Genomic DNA, 26,883 nt, shown 5'->3' with positions numbered 1-26,883 from the left:
TGACAGTGGAGAGTTACAGCGTTGTAAGTGACAGATGTAAATTCACCATGTGGTGAATTTCGCTCTCACTTGGGCTGGTTAAGATCTGCACTATCAAGGTTAGATCTTTTCAATCAAGATCGCAAAGGAAGCAGACGCCCTAGAAATTCTGTATATCCACCCAGAACATCAAAAGAAATAAGGCCTCGTGGCCAAGGAGGAAAAAAAAAAATTAGTCTTGGATAATTTTGTCCATCCCCGCCGCTTTTGCCGCAAAACGCTGGCATTAGCAGAATACTTCAAAGTGCCGTCCAGGCAAGGTAAATATTATAAAAATAGGAAAAAATAATTAGTTGCAAAAATTTCATAAAAAATTGTTTAAATCAGGTGTCCACTTATATATATAGAGGAAAAAATAATCTTTGCTACCAGCCAACTGGTTAAGGCGACGACCGACAGCAGCAGCAGGGAGCAGACAACAAATAATAATAAATTAAATAATTAATAAAATAACAAATGTAAAAAAAATAGAAGTGCAAGTGTGTGCATAGCGAGTGCAAATCGCTTTAAAAAAAAACCGAACAACATTGCGGCTGAATCTCAGTAAAAATCATTAAGATACTGAAAGCCCAAAATCATATGAGCATAGGAGAAAAAGGGTCATTAAAAGCATAAAAAGTTGGCGAACAACGTGAGCAAAAGACCAGAAAAAAAACTGAAGCTGTGAAATATATACTGTGTGTGTAAAAAAAAAAGTTAAGTGAAAAAAAAATAAAAAGACTACACTCGACAGAACATTTTTTGTTGTTTTTTTTTCTGTGCCTAATAACGTACAAAAACAAAGTGTCATAAAACAATCAAGTGCAAATCATGAATTGGTAAAATAATTTAATATAAAAAAAAAAATTTAAACAAAACCAACAACACCATCGTCGAGAAGGCCTTCATCGAGGAAAATTGGGTGAGTGAGAAAAGGAAGTCGCAAGGCGTTAGCTACCACATCGGTAACACTTTTGTGTTGGCCAGTGTAGCCGCGCTGTGATTGCCGGCGGCTTGCGCACTTTTCATTGCATTTATTATTCTATCCCTTGTTATGTATTTGCCTTGATTTGCGATGACAAGTGCATCAGTTAATTCATCTGCCTAGTCCAGATTAACAAAGACAAAAATAAAGAAAAGCAGAAATGAGTTAACTGATTGCCTTTTCATTAATATTCGTATTTTATTGCCATGTATCGCTATTGCGATTTCTTTTTCAGGCGCGGAGAAAAGAAATAAGAATAAATGTTTTGTCAAGTGTATTTTGCAATAGTATTTAAATGACAATAAAACAAATACACAATATATAACAGTCAGTGAACATTACAAAATAAAACCACACAATAATATTAAACTGCTCAGTGAGATAAAATAATACAAAACTGTACGAATGAAGTTGTTCTAAAACCTACTTGCTCTCATACATACTTGCGCTACCAAATGAAGTTGTTCTAAAACCTACTTGCTCTCATACGTATTTGCTCTACCAAATTCAATTGTTCTCAAACCTCGTTGCTGTGAGCAAAAACCTAAAACATGAAACATGAAATATGAAAATGCAATGAACAATTAATTACAACTAAAATAAAATAGTATAAAATGTATAAAAATTTTAGATACTATTTCGCATGCAGTAGCCTAAACACATTAAAAATTCGGAATATTTGAACGACTTTCTTATACATATGTACGGCCACTCATACTGATAATTATACTTGTACACATATTCTAATACTAAGTTATACTCTAGTTTATTTGGCAAATCTGGATACATTTTGTTAAAATAACTATTCATTATTATGCATATGTTGAATTTCCGTTATTTCTGCTTGAATAATTAAATTTTATAATGATGATGAAATACTAAGTTTTCTTTTCTGATGACATGGGAGCATAAGAAGGGGTAAATAAAAGCTGCGTTTGGGGTCTTCACTTAAAAATACATTAGAAGACTATGGCTGGGTGGGTAGCGAACAAGGAGAGTGACATCAACACCTTCGTCCTCTCCATTTAGGTACACTACTATTCTTGAGAGTTTTCTTTTCAGTTTCAAATTAGTTTGTTTAATTGGCCATAGTTTGCTTGGTTTTGTTTTAGGCTTATATGCCTTTTTGCTGTATTCGCATGAGGATCGTTTCATGCATATTTGATGAGGGACTCTATAATAATTCACCGCAAGCATAGCGATCATCACTGACAGCAACAACCCCCCCACATCCCGGAAGAGCTAAGGGTTCAAAGGGTCCCGCTCGGCTGGTGATGATGATCGAGAAGCCGCACACGCAAATAGGAAAAAGCAGTGTAGCGGCGCGGCATGCTGCAAGTAATTCTGGCACCCAACAAGGGGCTGATATTGCAAGAATTTGGAATTTGGCCCTACAACGGTGGGACAGTCTTTACACGATCTGTGGAATTGCCACTCTCGACGTAAGCGTCGCTTTTCGAGGACGAGCTGCTCGATTTGTGGATTTGTCTTCTTTCTATTGCTTTGAGTATTTGTGGTTTGAGGTGTTGAAGCTTGGGCTGCAGAGACAAGTACAGACTCCAGTGAATTAACAAATTGTCTACGTCGGCTTCATTATTGAGATGGGGACTTAGCTCAATGTGTGAGCTTATATACTTTCTGTACTTAATCCAATTAGTTTTCTGTGAGGTCAATTGTAGTGATTGTTCCAATGTTCCTGGATGCCGGAGTAGAATAAACAGTATAGGCGAGTGGTCAGATGAAAGATCCGAAAGGCATTCGGCACTTATCAGATTTTTTTGAATGTTTTTGGTAATCGCAAAGTCTATTAAATCGGGCAGTTTCTTTGGGTCTGCCGGCCAGTATGTTGGTGTGCCAGGAGAAACATAGTCGAGCTTGTTCTTGGCGTTGATAATGGCATTGTAGAGCTGCTTTCCTTTTGGAGTCACGAGACGAGATCCCCAGTGTGTGTGCTTGGCATTGTAGTCTCCTGCTGCTATGAAGTGGTTTCCTAGTGAGTTGAAAAACTGCATAAACTAATCTTCAGCTATAGTAAAGCGAGGGGGTAGTATACGGCTTCTGATTAGAATTCCAGTCCCACCATGTGCTTTACCGTCTGGATGATTTGTTCCGTAGAAAGTATATCCTCGTAGATGAAAATTGTATTTGTTTGTAAGGTGTGTTTCTGAAAGCAGCATTACGTCGATTTGATTGTTGTGCTTTGTTGTAAGCTGCATATCATAGCTTCGACGTTGCTTGATCGTGAGACTTTCAACGTTTTATTTTGGGTGCGGGCGGTAATTCCTTTTTGATGGATGCGGCTTTTGAGATCCTTATAAACTGGGCAACCTCTATAGTTAGCAGTGTGATTGCCACCGCAGTTGCCGCACTTTTCGAGTTGCAGTCATCTTTGCTCGCTGGGCAGTGTGCGGAGTCATGAAGCTCTCCACATACTACACACACCGGGCGCAGTTTACAGTATGACCTTGTATGACCATATTCTTGGCAGTTTGCACATTGTACCGGACCATTGCGTTTGTGCGGTTCCTCAACCGTAATTCGGCGGTGCAGCAGGAACTGAAGATTGTATATGGGGTGCACTTCGTATTTCTTCAGGGGCTTATTTTCTGGCTCGAGCTCAACCTTAAAGAGTGGTTGCGGCTTTCTATCCCTGTTAGGGATATTGAAGACTGTCTTTGCGCTAATTCCCTTCTCTTGTAGTGCCTTTGTTATCTCTGCTGGCGTTACTTCAGATTCTATACCCTTAAGTACGACTTGCAAGCCTTTGCTGCTTTTAAGCTGATACGTGTAAAAGTTCTTTTTATTATCGGTAAGATATTTCGATAATACTCTGTAATTGTCTTCAGACTTTATTTGAACTTTTGTTTCGTGAATGTTGCCCTTTACAAGGGGTATTATGTGGAAGTTATCCTTGCCAATAAGCTCAATAATTTTGTTAACGAGAACATTGGAACTTTTTCGTATATAAATAGCCGGAGGCTTTGGCTTCCTTTCTCGACTTCAGTAGATTCGGCCGCCTCAACCTCATAGGCGTCTGCCAAGATTTTGAATCGGTTCGAGTTCCTGTCCGTTTCTATTGCAGCTAGGCTAGCATTGCCACGGGTTATTTTGCGTTGAGAATTTAGAGGGCTCATCTTTCTTTTAATTTGAATGTAGCGATCCATACCAGTCTGCACAGCCGGCTTAATAGGTTCATTATTTTTGTTCTTATTTTCGGGCAGCGCAGCGACAGACTTAGTAATGTTTGCGCTGCTAGCTGATGATGTCGTTAAACGCGCTGTCGATATAGTTGCGGTTGTTGTTACGGTTGACGTTGTCAGCGAAATTGCGGTACTGGTTACTGCGCTCTTAGGCTGCAGAGACATCGATGGAAGCGAGGGAGAGCATGAGCGCGCTCTATTGCTCTCTACGTTTAGAAATTCGGTCGAGTTGGGGGTAATTGACCGCACAGAGCTTGCATTATTTTCGGTCGCTTTAAAAGAGAAGTACGGCTTGTTTCTTTGTTGTGAGAGCCGTCTCGTCTTGCTCACGGTTACGTTGTACACGAATGTCGTTTTGACTCATTGTAATCGAGATTGATTAGTTATAGTTTTAATTGTTATGATTTATATTAATTAATTAATCAATCAATATAAACATTAGCGATTTCATCGCAAAGAGCGTCTTTTCGCGTTATTGTAGATTTTTTAAACCAGTCACTGCACTTATGTGATTTTATTGAATATTTTTTCCCGGAGCACAATAAATACACGTCTGCATGCGACGACGGTTCTTGACAACAAAATTGTTTCAGTTGATTTTTTTTTCACTGTAATGACATCCGTTAGAGAATTACCCATATATTTTATGTTAAGTTAAGTAGAACTGAGGGTTTATTAATGAAAAACATACAGCACATTGTCTTATAAAAATCAGTTTTTTCTTAACTTTTTTTCTCTGGTATTCCGATTTTTTTTCGTTGATCCAGCTATTTTTGCTCAGAAAAATGACACCACTGCTGCATAGTGGTACGATGTGTACTATTGTAACATTAAATTCATTCAATTTTCTTTTGGAAATTTTGAACATTAATTTTACATATTTCAAACTAATACTTTTATTACTTTGATTAAAAATGAATAGATTTCTTTTAAATTAATTTAATTTGAGTTTAGCTTAACAGCTAATGAAGAGTTTAAGTTTTTGGAACTTATTGAAATCAATCGATCTCTTAAAATAGATTGCGATGCTGGAAATGCTCTTTGAACCGAAACTTGTGTATCTGGTGTGGCCAATACTACCTGTCAGCGCACTCAGATTTACATTTCTAAAAAAAAATTAATATATCGTCGTTTAATGGTAAACGACGGTACAATTTGTCAAAATTCTCCACTTCAAAATATATTTTGACAATTTTGTCAGAAACAAGCTCTTCTTTTGCTTCTGGAACAGTCTGCTCGTCATCCAAAAGTTAAGAAAAAATTAATGCACTTTTTAATTAAAGTAATCAAAAAAAAAAAATAATTTCGATCAAGTGACGCGTAGAACCCACGAAACTTCACATACACGTACATGCGCTAAAGCCTTTTTGAACCGTCGATCGTGGGCCAACGGTACGAAGATGAGTAGACCAAAAGGGAACAGAAAAAACTGTTTATACCCGCTACCCATAGAGTAGAAGGGTATTTTAACTTTGTGCCGACAGGAAATGTATGTAACAGGTAGAAGGAGGCATCTCCGACCCTATAAAGTATATATATTCTTGATAAGCATCAACAACCGAGACGATCTAGCTATGTCCGTCTGTCCGTCTGTGTGTCTGTCCGTCTGTCCGTATGAACACCTAGATCTCAGAGACTATAAGAGATAGAGTTATAATTTTTTTCGACAGCATTTGTTATGTTTGCAAGCAGATCAAGTTTGTTTCAAATATTTGCCACGCCCACTTCCGTTGGCCGACAATCTGGTATATTGTGCCGTCTATGGTATATTTTGAATGCGGTAATATATCGAGATACCAAATTTACAATTTGGTATATTTTTTAGTATTTAGTATATTTGGTATATTTTAATAATAATACCCCAAAATATATTTTTAGTATTTTTGTAGTATAATTGGTATGTTTTGAGAATAATACAGCAAAATATATTGCTTTTATTCAAAATGGGTAGCTGGTATCTCACAGTCGAGCACGCTCGACTGTAGCTTTCTTACTTGTTTCTTACTTTCAAATCAAAAAAATCGAAGAAAACACTATAGATTTATTACACTTGTAGAGAATACAATTGCATGTGCTTGAGTCCATTTGAAAACATATGATGAAGATGGAATAGCAAAAAGCACTAAAAAGGGCAGGTTGACCATCTTCAGAGGAAACCAAGAACAGTGTGTCTGCGCGTATGACACGGTCACACGCACAGTATACTAGCTTTGTCGCTATCGATAACTTTCGATCGCGACCACACTGTCAGCTGGCCTGAGTGGTCACACCTGCAGTCATCTGGCATCAACATCCTCCCCCCCCCTTGCAATGAGTTGCAAACGGTATCATTGTCCAAATGGACCGGACAGAATCCAACCCAAGGTGGAATTCTGGGCCATTGGCAAACCGTTGGTGCTCGGCATGAGGCCAGGTTGGATGATGTGAGGATACACATCAGTGCCGAGCACCAGGGACACCATCGATGGCTGGAACCAGCTTTCGTCGGCGAGCGTGATGCTGCGGAACTGCTCCAAGTTTTCGCCATCGACGGGTCGGAGGGGGGCGCGGCAGCAGAGTTGAGAGTCCACCTGCAGCAGCACATTTCGACGGAACTCGGATGTCCGCGAGCCGATGATCGCCGTGCAGACGCCTTCCGTACCAACGCGGGTGACGGATAGCCGGTAGGCCGTTGCCAATGATGCGCTGATACGGCTGGTCGCCGCGCACGGGTCGATCAGCGCTCGCATCTCGAATGTCTTACATCCGGTGTCGATCAGGATGTTGGCCGTCGGAAGGATGCTCACTGCCTTGTCCTGCAGCAAGGATGCGAGCGACGTCGAAAAAGCCCCCTCGGACGTCGGCGAGGCCAGTCGATGGGGTGACGGCGAGCGGGAGCGTGACCGTGGCGAGCGTGGCCGTGGCGAGCGTGGCCTTGACGAGCGTGGCCTTGTTGGGGTTCGGGACCGGGTGGAGACCGGTTGGTCATCGCCTCGTCGCTGACGGTTGGGGTGAGCGCTGCGTGCCTCCTTGAAGCGCAGCAGTGTGTGGTGGTCCCCCCGACACACCCTGCACCTACCCGCGCTGCGGCAGGATTGCCCGGAGTGTTGGTGGGCCAGACAGTTAGAGCAGTACTTGTTGATGAGTACTGCTCTCAACCGTTTCTCCGCTGTCAGCCTCAGGAAACGCTGACACTTCCGGAGTGGGTGGACCCCACGGCACACGCGACACCGGAACGAGTTGGTGCCAGCGGGACGGTCCTGGTGGGTGGATGTATGTGATGGCATACTACATGAAATGAAAACAGGAAAAGAAACCAACGATTATTGTAGTAGCCTCTTTGCAGTGTCAATGACACATGGAACAGGACAGCATAGGACAACACAGGACGACGAATAGGAGTACGGAATAGGATGTTATTCGTCCTTCAGTCCTTCTGACGTGGAGGGGTCAGTCTTGCTGTCCATCGGGAGTAGAATAAGTTTGGCAACGGGTCTTCGGATGGTACCCCGCGCCGTGAGCACATCTACCACTCGGACCTTGGCGTCGGTGCCTGGACACGTCGTCAGCACCCGTCCCAGGCGCCACTCGTTCGAGGGGAGGTTGTCTTCCTTTATGACGACTATGTCACCGATCCGAAGGTCCCGTGTAGGGGATTGCCATTTCGTCCGTTTGTGCAGCTCCTTCAGGTACTCATCTTTCCAACGGAAACAAAATTGTTGGTGAAGAGCCTTCAGTCGCTGCCATCGATTGAGGATGGAGGTGGCCGGTTGGTTAATTGGGGGTTCCAACACCGAAATAAGAGGGCCACCTATGAGGAAATGGCCAGGAGTGAGCGCTAGTAAATCCGACGGATCCTCGGACATAGGGGAAATCGGCCTCGAGTTCAGGCAGGCTTCGATCCTAGCGAGAAGAGTGGACAACTCTTCGAACGTATATTTCGAGGTGGATGTCGCCTTGTAAAAAAGTGCCTTAAAACTCTTTACGCCGGCTTCCCATAATCCACCCATAAGCGGGGCGCCCGGCGGGTTGAAGTGCCAGGATAGGCTCTTGTGGGCATGTTGTGCGATGATGCACTCCCTCGTCGCTTCCAAGAAGTCGTTGGAGATCACCTTGTCAGCTCCAACGAAGGTTTTTCCGTTGTCCGAATACATCTGGTATGGACACCCGCGCCGTGCGATGAAACGGGAGAATGCGGCCAGGAATTTCTCCGTCGTGAGATCCGATGTTGCCTCCAAGTGGATCGCCTTCGTGCTGAAGCACACGAAGACGCAGACATACCCTATGGTGATGAGGCAAGCTCGGCCAGTGTAATACTTTATTTCAAATGGGCCGGCGAAGTCGACTCCAGTGTGCGTGGAAGGTCTCGAGTAGGACGCCCTTTCCTTGGGCAAGTCCCCCATCATTTGGGTCTGCAATCTCTTCTTGTAGATGACGCAAACCTTGCAAGAGTTCATGGTGGATTTGACGAGGACCTTCAATTTTGAAATCCAGAATCTGGAACGGATCAGCCGCATGACGACTTGGTTACCCCCATGTAAGGATATACGATGGGTGAAACGAACCAGTAGTCGTGCAAAGGACGAGGAATACGAGTGGATGATTGGATGACTCTCATCATAACGCAGCGAGTGGGTTGCCCTCAGACGCCCACAGACCCGTAGAATCCCCTTGCCATCGAGGAAAGGGTTCAAGTTTCGGATTGAACTTGAGGAAGGAACCTGCTGCTTGACTGCAGACATTGGTATTCTTGTTGGAAAGTTTGTCATTGAGCCATGACGATTAGCCGCTCTTGGATCCGTGACAGCTCATCCGCTTGGACCACGGTAGAGCTTGGAACTGCCAACTTCCGACTTCTATCGATGAATCTGAGGATATAGGCAGACGTGCGCAGTGCCTTGCCAAACTCAGAGAACTTAATCAGGAAGTCAGGAGTAGGAGGTAACTTAGCGACGTTGCACTTAATCCGTTGCTCCAGCAGAGTCTCCGGAATGGGACTTGGAGACGTTGGCCATTGATCTGACGGGAGATGAAGCCACTCTGGTCCATGCCACCACAAAGGATTACGCATCAATTCTTGTGGCAGGACACCTCCGCTTGCAAGATCTGCCGGATTGTGCTCGGATCGCACATGCGACCAGTTGTTGGCGTCGCTGGCTTGGACGATTTTGGCCACACGATTGGCCACAAAGGTTGTCCATCTGCAGGGTGGCTTGTTCAACCAGGCGAGAATAATTGTTGAGTCAGTCCAAAAGAAAGTCTGGAAACTTTCTGCTGGCAGATTCAGGAGGAGGGCTGCAGATAACTCAGCCAACAGGACTGCGCCACAAAGCTCGAGACGTGGCACTGAGAGAGACTTGACAGGAGCCACCTTTGTCTTCGCAGTAAGGAGATGTGTGGAAACCTTGTTCGCCGTCTCCACACGGACATAGATCGCTGCTCCATACGCCCTTTCTGATGCATCACAGAATCCGTGGTACTGGAGCTTCACTCGTGTCTGGAATTGGAATCCGGATCCTTCCCAGAGCAGGATAGCTCTGGAGATACTCCTTCCATTGGAGCGAAAGATCCGTGGGTAGATGCTCGTCCCATTCGAGCGTTCTCAGCCAGATCTCCTGCATGAAGATCTTGGCTCGGATAACGAAAGGGCCAGCCACCCGACTGGGTCGAAAAGCTTAGCGATTTGCGAAAGCACTTCCCTCTTCGTGTAGGAGTCCTGATGGGCAACTTCTGGTGGCATGAACCACCTGATGCCCAGAGTTTTCGCCGTACTGGAGTCTTCGAGTTCGAGGAAATCTTCTCGAAGTAGATGGTCCTTTGGAATGTCCTTCAGCACGCTCTTATGGTTCGACGTCCACTTCCTCAGCGGGAAGCCAGCGCTGTCCAGGGCTGCACACACTTCCGCAATGGTCCGGATGGCCTCTTCTTTCGTGTGTGTCCCCGCCAGGACGTCGTCCACGTACATGTTGTTGGAAATGACTCGGCTTGCGAGAGGATACTCCAAGCGTATGTCATCAGCCAGTTGCTGGAGGACTCGTAGAGCCAGGAAAGGCGCACAGTTGACACCGAATGTCACTGTGTTCAACTCGAAGACACGGATCTCACCGTCCGACGTACGGAACAGAATTCGTTATAACGGCGTGTGCTTCGAGTCCATGAGGATTTGACGATACATCTTCGTTATGTCCGCATTGAACACATATCGATAGTATCGCCATCTGAGGATCTGCAACGTGAGATCCGATTGGAGAATGGGCCCTGAATGAAGGATATCATTCAGACTCTTGCCATTTGAAGATGGACAAGATGCGTTGAAAACGACCCGCACCTTCGTTGTGGTGCTATCTGGTTTGAACACAGCGTGGTGAGGCAGGTATAAATTAGGAGTCGTGACAATCGCCTGCGGCGATATGTGTGTCATATGACCCAAGTCCACGTACTCCTGGAGAACGGCATTGTACTGTTCCTTTAGAGAATCGTTTCTTGACAAACGATTCTCGTTCTTGAGGAATTGAGCCAGCGCTATAGATCTGGAATGACCCAGTTCAATGCCATCGGGCTTCCGGAATGGAAGAGTCACCCGATATCTGCCACATTTGCTACGAGAAGTATTCTTAATGAAGTTTTCTTCGCAAACGAAGTCTGACTCCTTTATCAGCTTCGCTGGAATATCCTCCACCTCCCAAAATTTGGAAAGTAGGCTGTCGAGCTGTTCGTCTGCTTGGTGGGCGACTCTTGTCGAAAACGCAGAAACAGTTGTCGACATACTCTGGGAGACGGGGCCGGTAAGAATCCAGCCAAACACGGTTTCCTGCCCAAGGAGTGAGCCACAAATGTTTTGCCGGGAGCCGCTCAAGATGACCGACGGAAGGATATCCGCGCCAATTAGAATATCAATCTGAGCGCTCTTGTAGAAGTGTGGATCTGCCAGTTCTATCGCTGGTAGATCCCTTAGGAAAGTTCGCGGCATATCGAAGGAGGGCAGTTTGCCTGCCAACTGTGGAATTACGAATGCCGAAGTCTCGATATGGAGCCTCGGCTTCGTCGGAGAACCAATGCTGAAGTGACATAACTTCTGCGATTGGGCCGCAACTGCGTGATTTAGCCCGGATACCTGGGCTCGCACGGACTGGAAAGGCAACTTAATGCGTTGGAACAGACGCTCAGAAATGAAGGTCGCTTCGGACCCGGAATCAATTAGCGCACGTGCGGTGTATGTAGTGCCCAAGTGGCATACGTTGATGACCGCCGTGCCGAGAAGGACATTCTGAGCATTATTGGCAAAAGAAGGACCAAAATGTGTAGGGGCGTCTTCAGATAAATAATAACACAATCACTTTGGAATTATTGTATATTTGTAAACTTTACAAAGTCTTTTATTGCACTCTTGAGAAATGCACTTGTTGTGCCGGTCAGAATAGTAGAACATATGTTGTTAGGAAAAAGCACTAAAAGAGGGCAGGGTGACCAACGTGAGGATAAACTAGATCAGTGTGACTGCGCGTGTGACAAGGTCACTAGCTTTGTCACTATCGATATCAATTGATCGCGACCACACTGTCAGCTGTTTTGAGTGGTCACACCTGCCATCATCTGGCATCGACAGGGTGTTATTATTATTTTTAATATGGGTTGGAAAACGTTCTGGGTGTGCTTCAATAATGCTAGCCATGATACAATAATACAAGGAATTCCCGTCGGCAACAGCTGGTACCTTAGTAATCTTGACAATGAGTGCGAGTGAAAGGGTGGCAGCGTAGTAGTGTGAGCGAGACGACAATGAATTTGTGCATTAACCCTTAGACGATGCAAGGGATTAAAATTGCCAGTTATAAAAAATTTTCAATTTGTTTTATAATTTAATTTTTCATAATTTTGAATTGGAAATTGACGTTGCTTTTGTTTTTGGACAAATAATCTTTTGTTTAGGTTCTTAATCCTAAAATAAATTCCAATTTTAAAATAAAATTCTTTTATGCTTAAATTAATATTTACATTTTTTTCAGCTACTATTAATGTCTCCTTGATAATATAACTTAAAAATATATGTTCTAATTCTATTAGTTTTTGAGTGAATTTGACATATGGTTTTTTGAGTCTTTCGTGAGAAACTTCATCCACATACGTAAAAGTTTCATTTCCAGCCAACTCATCAGAAATGTTTAATTTCTTTATTATGTAGCCTGCAATATATTCCATCGCATCCCCTGTGAGCTCGTCTAAGTTTTGATTTTCTTGTCTGTTATGAATATCTATAACAAAGTCTTCAGGCTCATTTTCTTTGTCATGGTCATTTTTTGGAAAGATCCATATCTTCTTCTACGTCCCCATTTCCAGACAACAATTCAGTGTTCTTGGCTAATTAAGAAATAAAAATATTAGTAAATAATAATAAAGAAGCCATACAAAAAAAACATTTTGGAGCCCTTTTTATTGTATGGCTGCTTAATAAAGTAAAAACATAAAAAACATAAGACAACACAAAAGACAAGGCAAACCTAAAACAATCACGAGCTAAACATTGGATTAGTATTAGTTATTATTATTAGTTATTTTTGTAGTGTCTATAATAGGTATATATATTTTCTTAATCTATACTTAAATTGAAGAGCAGTAGGATGGTCAAACTGACCACCTCTTGCTCGGATAGCTCCAAAAAAGTTTTCTAAAATGTCTTGGTTAAGCCGACTTTTTAAAATATACTTCAAATCATATTTGCTGGTCAAATAAGAAAGTAAACCATCCAGCGAAGCATTATTCAGCAAAATTCCTTTTTGAAATGGCAGCATTTGTCCTTTGCCAACAATATCCCTGCACATAATATTACTCATTTCCATTAAAACGGCTCTTTGCATCTCGATGTGTTTCCCATATGGCTGAGTCGTTTCGAGGGTGTTTGATGTTGATAATTTAGAGTTAAAAATGTCAAAACAATCGTTCATAACTTTAAACAAATCCGAGGTATCACATGCATTCTCTACTTCATAGCCCAACTCGTAGCATAGCCTAATGGAATTCGCTGTCGTGTTGGAAAACAATTAAGTTGCAAAACTTCACTTTTTGTATAGCGAGCGACGACATTTAACATTTAAATGGTTATCCGTAATCTTAAATAAGATGGACAGATCAGACTTAGAGCTGTGACTAAGTGCCTGTTAAACTGTCTTCTTTGTTAATTGTTTTCCGTTAATAGCCAATCCGGTGTCGATGTAATGGCTACGAACCAACTTTATTAAGTGTGGTGTATCCGAAAATACATGTATTTTCAACTGATCATCCGCTGGATGACTAAACCAGGTATTTTCTAAAAAAAACTTTTGCATTTACACTTGTGTTAAATATTAATTTCAAACTCACTTTCCGATATACCCAGTTGTCTCCATAACTTTTGGTTTCCCGGTCCCAAATCAGACACAATGGCTACTACTGGATAACCTCTTCTGTGGAGTTTCTTTACAATGTCATTTAGGGTATCCGCATCCATCTGAGTATCAAAGTCAAAGAAAACTGTCTGTTTTCATGACTTTTCAACCCACGAACTATAGCCAATTGTACGTTATTACTTGGTTTATAGACCACATCGGCTGAGCTGTCATATTCGAAACTAGCAGCAGTCGAATGATAAAACGCATACCTTATCCTCTTCAATCATATCATCGTCGTGCATAAGGTCAATGACCACATACAGGGTACCCGTTTTAATTAGGACTTCTGCTAACCACCTATACAACGTGGTTCGACTGGCCAAAGGATAACCTTTCTTGTAAAATGGTTTTACGCACGAGGCCCGCTGTATGCAGACAAATCGCAGCAGAAATGTCGCTTTCCTCCGTTCTCTAATATTTTCAAATGGGTCTCTGTGAAAATGTTGCTGAGAGACATATCAATTGCTTATATTCCTCCAGCTGCTGACGTAAAGACCGAATTTCCTTCTCCATTTCATGGTTCCTTTGCTTAAGACTCTTATTTTCTTTGAGCATTACAAAAGTATTTCTTTAATAACATCCACAATTTTTATTTATAACTATTGTAAATACGATTAAAAAAATTTGTACCCCGAGCGGGCTCGAACCCGAGCACCACAACGTGCTCGGCTTGCACTCCACCACCAGAGCTATCGCAGTGCCTCTATGTATACATATACAGACATCGTCAAAGGTGGCAAATTTCGACACTCAACTCACACCCATAAATTTTTGAGTGCCGGTGCTACTTAGCACTCGCAAACCGAGTGAGAGATACACACTTGCTCAAAATCATGCGAGTGCTGCGAGTATGAGTCATTGTCATAGTCAGGCCTTTCTTGCACTTGCCTATTCGGCACCCGATCATTTTAGGCACTCGGCTTGTACACACTTGTGTCTTGCCGGTGGTTGTTCTTCGTGCACCCGATCATTTTAGACACTCGGCTTGTTGACACTTGTGTCTTGCCGGTGCATTATGGTCCGAATTCCCGATTTGGTGGCATAAAATCGAATATTGCATCTATCGAGCTGAAACTTGGCATACTTCATTAATAGACAACTCTAAATATTTAAGCAAACTTTCAAGTATGTTTGACCACGCCTACTCCAATGCCCATATAGACATCATGACGTATACGTGATATTTTATTTAATTTTTTTTTTTTTTTTTTTTATTGCTCTCTTTTTTGTTGTCACTCAGTGTACATTCATCTATTTGACCAAATACAAGTTCAACCAGCGCGGAAGAGTGGCGCCCGCTGTGCATCCACACGTCCAGCAACATGGCGTGACAGAACTCAAGCACATCTAAATAATTAAAGCATCGGAAAAGCCGCAAACCGGACTGTTATTACAATTTAATATAAAGTGCCTACTATTGTTTAACAAACATTACACAACGCACAAATACGCAGAACACCTTTTTTTCCTCTACAGAAGATGAACACTTTTGTCAGCTTTTTGATTTCCTTGGACAACACAAAACAGTACACATACATATATAACGTTAATCAAATTACCACACAAACTGTGCTCATTATTCGTAATTTACATACCTCCAACTTCAATATCCATTTTAAAAAATAGAAAAATATTATTTAGTTTGGATTTGCCAAGTGCTCAAAGTTATTAAAAGTTTCCCGCCAATTTTGTCACAAAAATCAGCTGCTTAATTACCTGACTTTAAACATCTGTAAAATTGCAAGGTTGCATTTTTGACAAAAATATTTATTGATACTTTCTATCTAGGGTATCTAGTTTAAACATATAAAAAAAAATTCCGATTTTCTTCCATAAAATGTTGGGCTTTATGCCACCAAATCGGGAATTCGGACCATAGTGCAGTGGTTGTTCTTCGTGCAACCGATCATTTTAGACACTCATGACGAAATGGCTTGAGTCTTATGAGTATCTGTTCAAATTCTGAAAAACACCCAAGTGTCTTGCTCAGACACCCAAGTGTTTGATCAGACACTCGGGTGTCTGGACAAATACTCGGGTGTTTTTCCCCCACCCCTATTGATGCTTGTTTGTCGCGGCTCGCGGATAGATTTTATGACTTTTGACTTCTTTGAATGACTTTTGGGTGTTTTTACTTTGACAAATGGTCAAATAAAATATCAGGTGGTTTTCCTGAAATTTATGGAAAATGCACAAATTTGCAAAATACCCTTTTGTAATTATATAGGCATTTACAATAGTGTTATAAACAGGTAATAAAATTTCTGATTTTCCGGTTATTGATGAATATAAAAAACCCAAAAACTCATAAAACAGGTAAAATTTCACTTTATAAAACCCGGATTTTTAAAACTGATTAGTTGTATTTTTACTTGTTTTGTTCCTTATCAATATATAAAAATTCTTAATTAAATTATTATTTAATCTTTAAATTAAATTAAATTTTATTAATTATATAAGGCATCAAATAAATACACTACACAAAGCCAAAAATAGTTTTCGAATTTAAATTTTCAAGAAATAAAATGAGTGCAAGAACGGCGCACCAGCAATAACAAGAACAATACAAAAAGCCGACGGCATTTCTTGCATTTCAATATACATACATATGTATGTAAATACATACAATCGAGCCGGTCCACTCATAATTTTTACCAAGTGTATCGGATACACTTACTCATAACCACCGGCACCGGCTTTACCCGAGTGCATAGAATCACCGATCGCAAATTGCCGAGTATGCCTCGGCACTTGCACTCATGAGTGTAAGCCTCCCGATACACTTATTGCTCATGAGTATAAGCCTTTCGATACACTTATTGCACATGAGTATAAGCCTCATGAGTGTGTGTATTTTGGCTACTCACACTTATGAGTGCAAGTATACCGAAAAGGCACATGAGTAACCGGTGCACCGGTTGAGGGTGTATACCCGTGCCGTTCTCTGATACGTATACGCATACAAACAATACCTACATAGCAGGCGTTTTTGCCAAACAAAAGTATTTCTTTAATAACATCCACAATTTTTATTTATAACTATTGTAAATACGATTAAAAAAAAAAAGAAGTTTGTACCTCGACCGGACTCGAACCCGAGCACCACAACATGTTCGGCTTGCAGTGCAAGTCTTGCACTCTACCACCAGAGCACTATTGCGCATTTTCCATTTTAGCTGGCATTTAATATTATGAGTAAACCATAAGAGATTTTTAGTGCGGCTTTCGGTATTATGTTATTATATGCCCAAGGAATGTATCATAGAAAAGTAGGCGTGTCAAGACCTCTACCGAGTAGTTGGATTATCAAGTTTCTATACAAATCAAGTTCCTGTGCAAGGAAGTGCTAATTAGGGTCACCTGTCATTAATGTCAATTTAGGGGTAATAAAAATGCAATTTAATTAGTGTCACCTATTGAAATGTCAAGTGTGAGGTAATAAAGATGCAATTTAATTAGGGTTACCTGTTGAAATGTCATGCGAGAGGTAATAAAGATGCAATTTAATTAGGGTCACCTGTGGAAATGACAAGTGTGGGATTTGTGTGACGAATCGTACGCGACCCGAGACAGGGCGATAAAAGGATCGGGGTCGGGGGCATTTCGTCACACAAATCCTTCGGAGTCGGGGTCGAGGTCGCTTGTCCCGAGACGCCCTCGGGGTCGGGGTCGCACTCGGTCTCGCACTCGGGGTCGCAATCGAAAACGATTCGTAGATCGAGGGCGAAAACGTATGACGAACACGTGCTACGATACGCTCTCGAGGTCGAGACGAGACGGTGAGGGATCAGGGTCGGGGTCGCAGTCGAAAACGATTCGTAGATCGAGGGCGAAAACGTGTAACGAACACGTGCTACGATACGCTCTCGAGGTCGTGTGTCCCGACACGAGACGGTGAAGGGATCGGGGTCGCAGTCGATTCGGGCTCATTTTCTTTGTCATGGTCATTTTTGGAAAGATCCATATCTTCTTCTACGTCCCCATTTCAGACAACAATTCAGTGTTCTTGGCTAATTAAGAAATAAAAATATTAGTAAATAATAATAAAGAAGCCATACAAAAAAAACATTTTGGAGCCCTTTTTTATTGTATGGCTGCTTAATAAAGTAAAAACATAAAAAACATAAGACAACACAAAAGACAAGGCAAACCTAAAACAATCACGAGCTAAACATTGGATTAGTATTAGTTATTATTATTAGTTATTTTTGTAGTGTCTATAATAGGTATATATATTTTCTTAATCTATACTTAAATTGAAGAGCAGTAGGATGGTCAAACTGACCACCTCTTGCTCGGATAGCTCAAAAAGTTTTCTAAAATGTCTTGGTTAAGCCGACTTTTTAAAATATACTTCAAATCATATTTGCTGGTCAAATAAGAAAGTAAACCATCCAGCGAAGCATTATTCAGCAAAATTCCTTTTTTGAAATGGCAGCATTTGTCCTTTGCCAACAATATCCCTGCACATAATATTACTCATTTCCATTAAAACGGCTCTTTGCATCTCGATGTGTTTCCCATATGGCTGAGTCGTTTCGAGGGTGTTTGATGTTGATAATTTAGAGTTAAAAATGTCAAAACAATCGTTCATAACATTAAACAAATCCGAGGTATCACATGCATTCTCTACTTCATAGCCCAACTCGTAGCATAGCCTAATGGAATTCGCTGTCGTGTTGGAAAACAATTAAGTTGCAAAACTTCACTTTTTTGTATAGCGAGCGACGACATTTAACATTTAAATGGTTATCCGTAATCTTAAATAAGATGGACAGATCAGACTTAGAGCTGTGACTAAGTGCCTGTTAAACTGTCTTCTTTGTTAATTGTTTTCCGTTAATAGCCAATCCGGTGTCGATGTAATGGCTACGAACCAACTTTATTAAGTGTGGTGTATCCGAAAATACATGTATTTTCAACTGATCATCCGCTGGATGACTAAACCAGGTATTTTCTAAAAAAAACTTTTTGCATTTACACTTGTGTTAAATATTAATTTCAAACTCACTTTCCGATATACCCAGTTGTCTCCATAACTTTTGGTTTCCCGGTCCCAAATCAGACACAATGGCTACTACTGGATAACCTCTTCTGTGGAGTTTCTTTACAATGTCATTTAGGGTATCCGCATCCATCTGAGTATCAAAGTCAAAGAAAACTGTCTGTTTTCATGACTTTTTCAACCCACGAACTATAGCCAATTGTACGTTATTACTTGGTTTATAGACCACATCGGCTGAGCTGTCATATTCGAAACTAGCAGCAGTCGAATGATAAAACGCATACCTTATCCTCTTCAATCATATCATCGTCGTGCATAAGGTCAATGACCACATACAGGGTACCCGTTTTAATTAGGACTTCTGCTAACCACCTATACAACGTGGTTCGACTGGCCAAAGGATAACCTTTCTTGTAAAATGGTTTTACGCACGAGGCCCGCTTTATGCAGACAAATCGCAGCAGAAATGTCGCTTTCCTCCGTTCTCTAATATTTTCAAATGGGTCTCTGTGAAAATGTTGCTGAGAGACATATCCAATTGCTTATATTCCTCCAGCTGCTGACGTAAAGACCGAATTTCCTTCTCCATTTCATGGTTCCTTTGCTTAAGACTCTTATTTTCTTTGAGCATTACAAAAGTATTTCTTTAATAACATCCACAATTTTTATTTATAACTATTGTAAATACGATTAAAAAAAAAAAAATTTGTACCCCGAGCGGGCTCGAACCCGAGCACCACAACGTGCTCGGCTTGCACTCCACCACCAGAGCTATCGCAGTGCCTCTATGTATACATATACAGACATCGTCAAAGGTGGCAAATTTCGACACTCAACTCACACCCATAAATTTTTGAGTGCCGGTGCTACTTAGCACTCGCAAACCGAGTGAGAGATACACACTTGCTCAAAATCATGCGAGTGCTGCGAGTATGAGTCATTGTCATAGTCAGGCCTTTCTTGCACTTGCCTATTCGGCACCCGATCATTTTAGGCACTCGGCTTGTACACACTTGTGTCTTGCCGGTGGTTGTTCTTCGTGCACCCGATCATTTTAGACACTCGGCTTGTTGACACTTGTGTCTTGCCGGTGCATTATGGTCCGAATTCCCGATTTGGTGGCATAAAATCGAATATTGCATCTATCGAGCTGAAACTTGGCATACTTCATTAATAGACAACTCTAAATATTTAAGCAAACTTTCAAGTATGTTTGACCACGCCTACCCAATGCCCATACAGACATCATGACGTATACGTGATATTTTATTTAATTTTTTTATTGCTCTCTTTTTGTTGTCACTCAGTGTACATTCATCTATTTGACCAAATACAAGTTCAACCAGCGCGGAAGAGTGGCGCCCGCTGTGCATCCACACGTCCAGCAACATGGCGTGACAGAACTCAAGCACATCTAAATAATTAAAGCATCGGAAAAGCCGCAAACCGGACTGTTATTACAATTTAATATAAAGTGCCTACTATTGTTTAACAAACATTACACAACGCACAAATACGCAGAACACCTTTTTTTCCTCTACAGAAGATGAACACTTTTGTCAGCTTTTTTGATTTCCTTGGACAACACAAAACAGTACACATACATATATAACGTTAATCAAATTACCACACAAACTGTGCTCATTATTCGTAATTTACATACCTCCAACTTCAATATCCCATTTTTAAAAAATAGAAAAATATTATTTAGTTTGATTTGCCAAGTGCTCAAAGTTATTAAAAGTTTCCCGCCAATTTTGTCACAAAAATCAGCTGCTTAATTACCTGACTTTAAACATCTGTAAAAATTGCAAGGTTGCATTTTTGACAAAAATATTTATTGATACTTTCTATCTAGGGTATCTAGTTTAAACATATAAAAAAAATTCCGATTTTCTTCCATAAAATGTTGGGCTTTATGCCACCAAATCGGGAATTCGGACCATAGTGCAGTGGTTGTTCTTCGTGCAACCGATCATTTTAGACACTCATGACGAAATGGCTTGAGTCTTATGAGTATCTGTTCAAATTCTGAAAAACACCCAAGTGTCTTGCTCAGACACCCAAGTGTTTGATCAGACACTCGGGTGTCTGGACAAATACTCGGGTGTTTTTCCCCCACCCCTATTGATGCTTGTTTGTCGCGGCTCGCGGATAGATTTTATGACTTTTGACTTCTTTGAATGACTTTTTGGGTGTTTTTACTTTGACAAATGGTCAAATAAAATATCAGGTGGTTTTTCCTGAAATTTATGGAAAATGCACAAATTTGCAAAATACCCTTTTGTAATTATATAGGCATTTACAATAGTGTTATAAACAGGTAATAAAATTTCTGATTTTCCGGTTATTGATGAATATAAAAAACCCAAAAACTCATAAAACAGGTAAAATTTCACTTTATAAAACCCGGATTTTTTAAAACTGATTAGTTGTATTTTTACTTGTTTTGTTCCTTATCAATATATAAAAATTCTTAATTAAATTATTATTTAATCTTTAAATTAAATTAAATTTTTATTAATTATATAAGGCATCAAATAAATACACTACACAAAGCCAAAAAATAGTTTTCGAATTTAAATTTTCAAGAAATAAAATGAGTGCAAGAACGGCGCACCAGCAATAACAAGAACAATACAAAAGCCGACGGCATTTCTTGCATTTCAATATACATACATATGTATGTAAATACATACAATCGAGCCGGTCCACTCATAATTTTTTACCAAGTGTATCGGATACACTTACTCATAACCACCGGCACCGGCTTTACCCGAGTGCATAGAATCACCGATCGCAAATTGCCGAGTATGCCTCGGCACTTGCACTCATGAGTGTAAGCCTCCCGATACACTTATTGCTCATGAGTATAAGCCTTTCGATACACTTATTGCACATGAGTATAAGCCTCATGAGTGTGTGTATTTTTGGCTACTCACACTTATGAGTGCAAGTATACCGAAAAGGCACATGAGTAACCGGTGCACCGGTTGAGGGTGTATACCCGTGCCGTTCTCTGATACGCATACGCATACAAACAATACCTACATAGCAGGCGTTTTTGCCAAACAAAAGTATTTCTTTAATAACATCCACAATTTTTATTTATAACTATTGTAAATACGATTAAAAACAAAGAAGAAGTTTGTACCTCGACCGGACTCGAACCCGAGCACCACAACATGTTCGGCTTGCAGTGCAAGTCTTGCACTCTACCACCAGAGCACTATTGCGCATTTTCCATTTTAGCTGGCATTTAATATTATGAGTAAACCATAAGAGATTTTTAGTGCGGCTTTCGGTATTATGTTATTATATGCCCAAGGAATGTATCATAGAAAAGTAGGCGTGTCAAGACCTCTACCGAGTAGTTGGAATATCAAGTTTCTATACAAATCAAGTTCCTGTGCAAGGAAGTGCTAATTAGGGTCACCTGTCATTAATGTCAATTTAGGGGTAATAAAAATGCAATTTAATTAGGGTCACCTATTGAAATGTCAAGTGTGAGGTAATAAAGATGCAATTTAATTAGGGTTACCTGTTGAAATGTCAAGCGAGAGGGTAATAAAGATGCAATTTAATTAGGGTCACCTGTGGAAATGACAAGTGTGGGATTTGTGTGACGAATCGTACGCGACCCGAGACAGGGGCGATGAAAAGGATCGGGGTCGGGGGCGTTTCGTCACACAAATCCTTCGGAGTCGGGGTCGGGGTCGAGGTCGCTTGTCCCGAGACGCCCTCGGGGTCGGGGTCGCACTCGGTCTCGCACTCGGGGTCGCAATCGAAAACGATTCGTAGATCGAGGGCGAAAACGTATGACGAACACGTGCTACGATACGCTCTCGAGGTCGAGACGAGACGGTGAGGGATCGGGGTCGGGGTCGCAGTCGAAAACGATTCGTAGATCGAGGGCGAAAACGTGTAACGAACACGTGCTACGATACGCTCTCGAGGTCGTGTGTCCCGACACGAGACGGTGAAGGGATCGGGGTCGCAGTCGATTCGTAGATCGTACACGAAAACGTGAGACGAAGTCGTCCTACGAAAACGTGATACGCTCTTTAACGAACGTAGCGTACGAACGCGCGAACACCCACCTCGAAAACGTAGGTCGTGGGGCAACGCATCATACTAGATCGAAACGTTACGAAACGAATGGACGGAAACGTGACGCAGCGCCACATCCAAGACGATCGAATACGTGAACGTCTAACACGAATCAACGTTACGAAACGTGACGAAATATGTTCGGAAGCCCAACGCTACCTGAAAAACGATCGAAGGCGCCTTGCACGTGACGCATCGCTACCTGTAAAACGATCGTAGGCGCCACGCTACCTGTAAAACGAACGAAGGTGTGACGCCCACTTTTCTCGTCAATTCGAATGTATTCGAAATCGGAGCGGAGGAAGGAAGAAGTGATGGACGTTAAAAAGGATGGGAACGTGATGTAATTCAGACGAGAGTACAACACCATTTCCAAGACACTTGAAGATAAAATAGAAAATCTGAAAGAAAAAACCGAATAGTGCTGTAAAAATTCCATTTCCCTTAAAGATATAGTATTCTTCTTTGCATGTTCTGTATGTAACATAATTTTATTTCCAAATACATTGTTTAAAATCGATTCTCTAAACTAACATACATTTTTATAATTTTTTTTGATTTTTGTGAGCGAACAGTATAGAAATGACAGGCACATGTATCGACTCCATCCTCCACATCGTTATGAGCCCAACAGCAGGATGCGAAATGTTGACCATGAACATTAGAAACCAATGGTCCATCACATATTCTATTATTAAAATATTTCAATGATTCTGATAAATATTCCATGTGTTCAGGAAAAATTTTATCGTTAAACATTTTCATAAAATTATTTATTCCAGTTATAAGTTGTTGTATCGAAATATGAGTTGTGGAGTTGGTCTTGTTTTCAATCAATATCATTTTAAATTTCTTTCGATCCGTTGACGTCTACTCGTAATGATTTCCAAAAGGTGAATGAAGAAATATTTTGAGAAAAAATTATACGATACGTTGAACTAATCCGGTCAGTGGGGTATATTCAACTAGACGATCGTGAATGAGAAGGCAATATACCTTTGTATTCAACTCACTTGGTACTCTTAATTCAGTTGAAATTTTAACATCAATTGGCCCTGATTTGACCGACTCGTTTTGATATGAAAGATCAACAACAACAATAGAGCCTTTGACTTGAAGTCTAGTGGTGATAAAAGTGGACGAGGCTCACGGTTGTAGTAACTCTCTTGGAATTTCACGTACATATCATACAAGGCAGCAAACCGATTTTCATTGAATTTTACATTTAAATCTTCATATGGATAGACTTCAGAATTTAAATACACTTTTGCATTTCTCAAATTGTTTGTAATTAGATTGCCATTTAATGTAAACGCAATAACTGCAAACCGTGGTCGTTCTCTATTTGCAGCTAGCTTAACGTTCCATACATGATGAGTCCCCTGTACCAACGAGGGATTTATATAACAATCCCAGCTGCGGAATGAAAGTGGAAGTGTAGCTCCACTTTTGACTACATTGAACATTTTAATTTTAGTAGTATCGCTTGGAACAATTTGGGATACTTTCCAACTAATGTTCTGTATAGCAATTTTATATTCAACACCTCCGACCGTTTTTCAAACATATCATTCATATTTTTAGCTAGCAAGAGATTGAGTTCATGTTTACAATTTAATATAACTTTTTTATGATCTTCAGCGAATCCCATTAGCATTTTTAGTGGTATTGAAAAGCTGAAATGACCTCCCGAAGATATACTCTCTCCTCCACTCCACCCGGCATTACGATAACATAGAGACTCCTGTCGACCAATGGAAAGAAAGTTTTTCAGAGTAGATGTGATTCCAGTAAACCGTGTACTATCCAGTTTGCATCTGTTCAATTCATATCTTATTTCATCCAAAAAATAGGCCATGCAATTATTTTAAGCAAGCCGGCAACATCATTTGTTGTACTTGTGCCCGAATTTTGGTTAGTAATTTTACTAAGTGTCCCTTCAAAGTGGAGGAAACTTTCAGACGGCAACACATACAAATCTTGGTTTTAGTATTGTAATACGAACTTCATCATTTGTTTTGAAGTTCTGCTGATATGGGTAATAAGTGTGATATTCTTTTTTCGTGATACTCTCATCATTGTGAGGTTTATCTTGCACAAACAAAATTTCATTCATTTAAAATGAAGGTAGTAATTTTACTGAATATTAAATCCAAGTGATTTTAAAATCAGTTTATTTTTTAATATTACCGCAGGTCGTGGATATGATGGTCCTCGAGATGATAATGATGATGGTGTTTTCACTTCACATTTACATTTAGTAATGGGAGTTGTGAGGTGATGTGACGACCTTTTATTATAAATAATCATTCTGTTGCTCGTAAATGAAGACGAATTGATATAGTTTCCCCTCGAAAATTGATTAATTCCCTCCTGATCAGTTATCCGTACTTCGAGCGTGCTTATTTTCTCTAGTGTTGATAGGTAAATAAATCAAGTTTCGTGGTGTAATACTCATTTTATATCCCGGAGGAACATTGATCCCAAATTCACGAAGCACATGATTTGGTCTATTACCTACATATGAGCCACTGATAATGTTGCATTCCAATCTAATTGTATTTACTTTTAAAATATTCACAGGGTTATCTGAGACATAAATTTCAGTATTGTGCGGTTTTAGAATACGTGCACCAAATCCAAATAGCTTTCCAATACTTCGTTCACGATTAAAATATACTGTTTCTTTTTTAGTGGTAACTTGAACTTTCAGCGTATTATTATTGGTTTCTATTTTTTACACATCATAAGAACCATACCCCTTTAGGACATCAATAATATATGTTGCAATCTCTTCGAGTTCATACGATCCAACAGGTATTTCTATACATTTATTTCCAATATGAAATAGATTGTTCCCTCTATCTACGTTTGGTATAGAATTGTATGTGTGAAAGTCAATGAGAGCACACTCATAATTTCTATTTAATTCAATTTGTGGGAAAAAATTTTCGGTTATAACTGATGTGTTTCCATTTAATGCAAATGTTAGTGATGTAGACATTTTGAAGTCTGAGTTTGGACTGTTGTTTAATCATCATATCATTAGTTTTATATTCATATTTTTAAAGTATAATGAATTGATCAAAGCCTTTCTGTATCGCCCATTTTTCATATCATCATCTTTAGAGATTAGTAGAAATCCAAATTTCTCCTCCCAGCATTTTCGTGAAATTTCCATAAATGATTCATAGTTCATGTCACTGTTTACGTGATCTCGATATATATGACGCATGTTCAAATCATCTTGTTTTAACATTATAATAAAATTAGCATTGTCACGTATTAAATGCTTCGGTATATGTGTGTATGTTTGACATTAATAGAATGAATCAATATTCTTATGTCTTCCCATACAAAAAATAGTTTCGGATATTATCCTGCTTTTCACATGCCACATCATCGAATATCATAATGGAATTATTTTAGCTTCGTGCGGTGATAACACTGCTTCGTTTCCGGAGAATGTAAAATATCCCATTCCTTGAATTGGTTTGATAAGTTTTTCCAAATATTCATATTTGGGTTGGTATAAACTCTTTGAAAATACATAAATATTTTCAAATTTGAGACCATTGGGACTCTCTATAAGACTAAGCATCACATTGGTTTTCCACAATTTGATGGTCCAACAATTAATGCTCTAATTGTATTGGGTAGCAAAACACTATGTCGAGGTTATTGATTATTCTCTCCATGTCCACCACCCTCAATGTTTCGTACTAGTATGCTTTTCTTATGTCTTAAAAAACGCATGTTAGTGAGAGAAGTACTTCATTCAATGGGAAACGTTTGTTGATTGAGGTTGCTATAAAATGGCCAAACGTTTTTATAATTTAATTAGTTCAAAATCAAAATTCAAACAGGGTAGTGGTCTTGTAAACAATATAATGACTCTCTACCTTTTGAGGCTCATATACCTGGATACAATTACTGTGGACCTGGAACAAAGTTAGAGAAACGATTAGCACGTGGTGATCGTGGAATCAAATGCTTTGATGAAGCGTGTAGAGAGCATGATATTGCATATTCAAACAGTAAAGAGTTGAGTGAACGTCATAAAGCTGACTCAGTTTTAATTGAAAAGGCTTGGAATCGTGTGAAAGCGTTAGACAGTAGTATTGAGAGAGAGCAGCAGCATACTTTGTAACAAAACATGAT

General features: G+C 40.3%; 1 protein-coding gene across 1 annotated transcript; it reads right to left on the bottom strand.

Moving 5' to 3' along the window:
• Positions 1-7,598: 7,598 nt before the first annotated feature.
• LOC133849720 (uncharacterized) lies at positions 7,599-8,924 on the bottom strand. Its single transcript, XM_062285814.1, has one exon. It carries the CDS (start codon positions 8,922-8,924, stop codon positions 7,599-7,601), a length of 1,326 nt encoding a protein of 441 aa, XP_062141798.1.
• Positions 8,925-26,883: the final 17,959 nt, after the last annotated feature.

Source organism: Drosophila sulfurigaster, unplaced genomic scaffold (assembly GCF_023558435.1).
Source record: "Drosophila sulfurigaster albostrigata strain 15112-1811.04 unplaced genomic scaffold, ASM2355843v2 contig_277_pilon, whole genome shotgun sequence".
In the NCBI taxonomy this organism is placed as follows: Eukaryota; Metazoa; Arthropoda; class Insecta; order Diptera; family Drosophilidae; genus Drosophila; species Drosophila sulfurigaster.
Note: the sequence above shows the minus strand (reverse complement) of the source record. Positions and strands in the feature narration are given on the sequence as shown.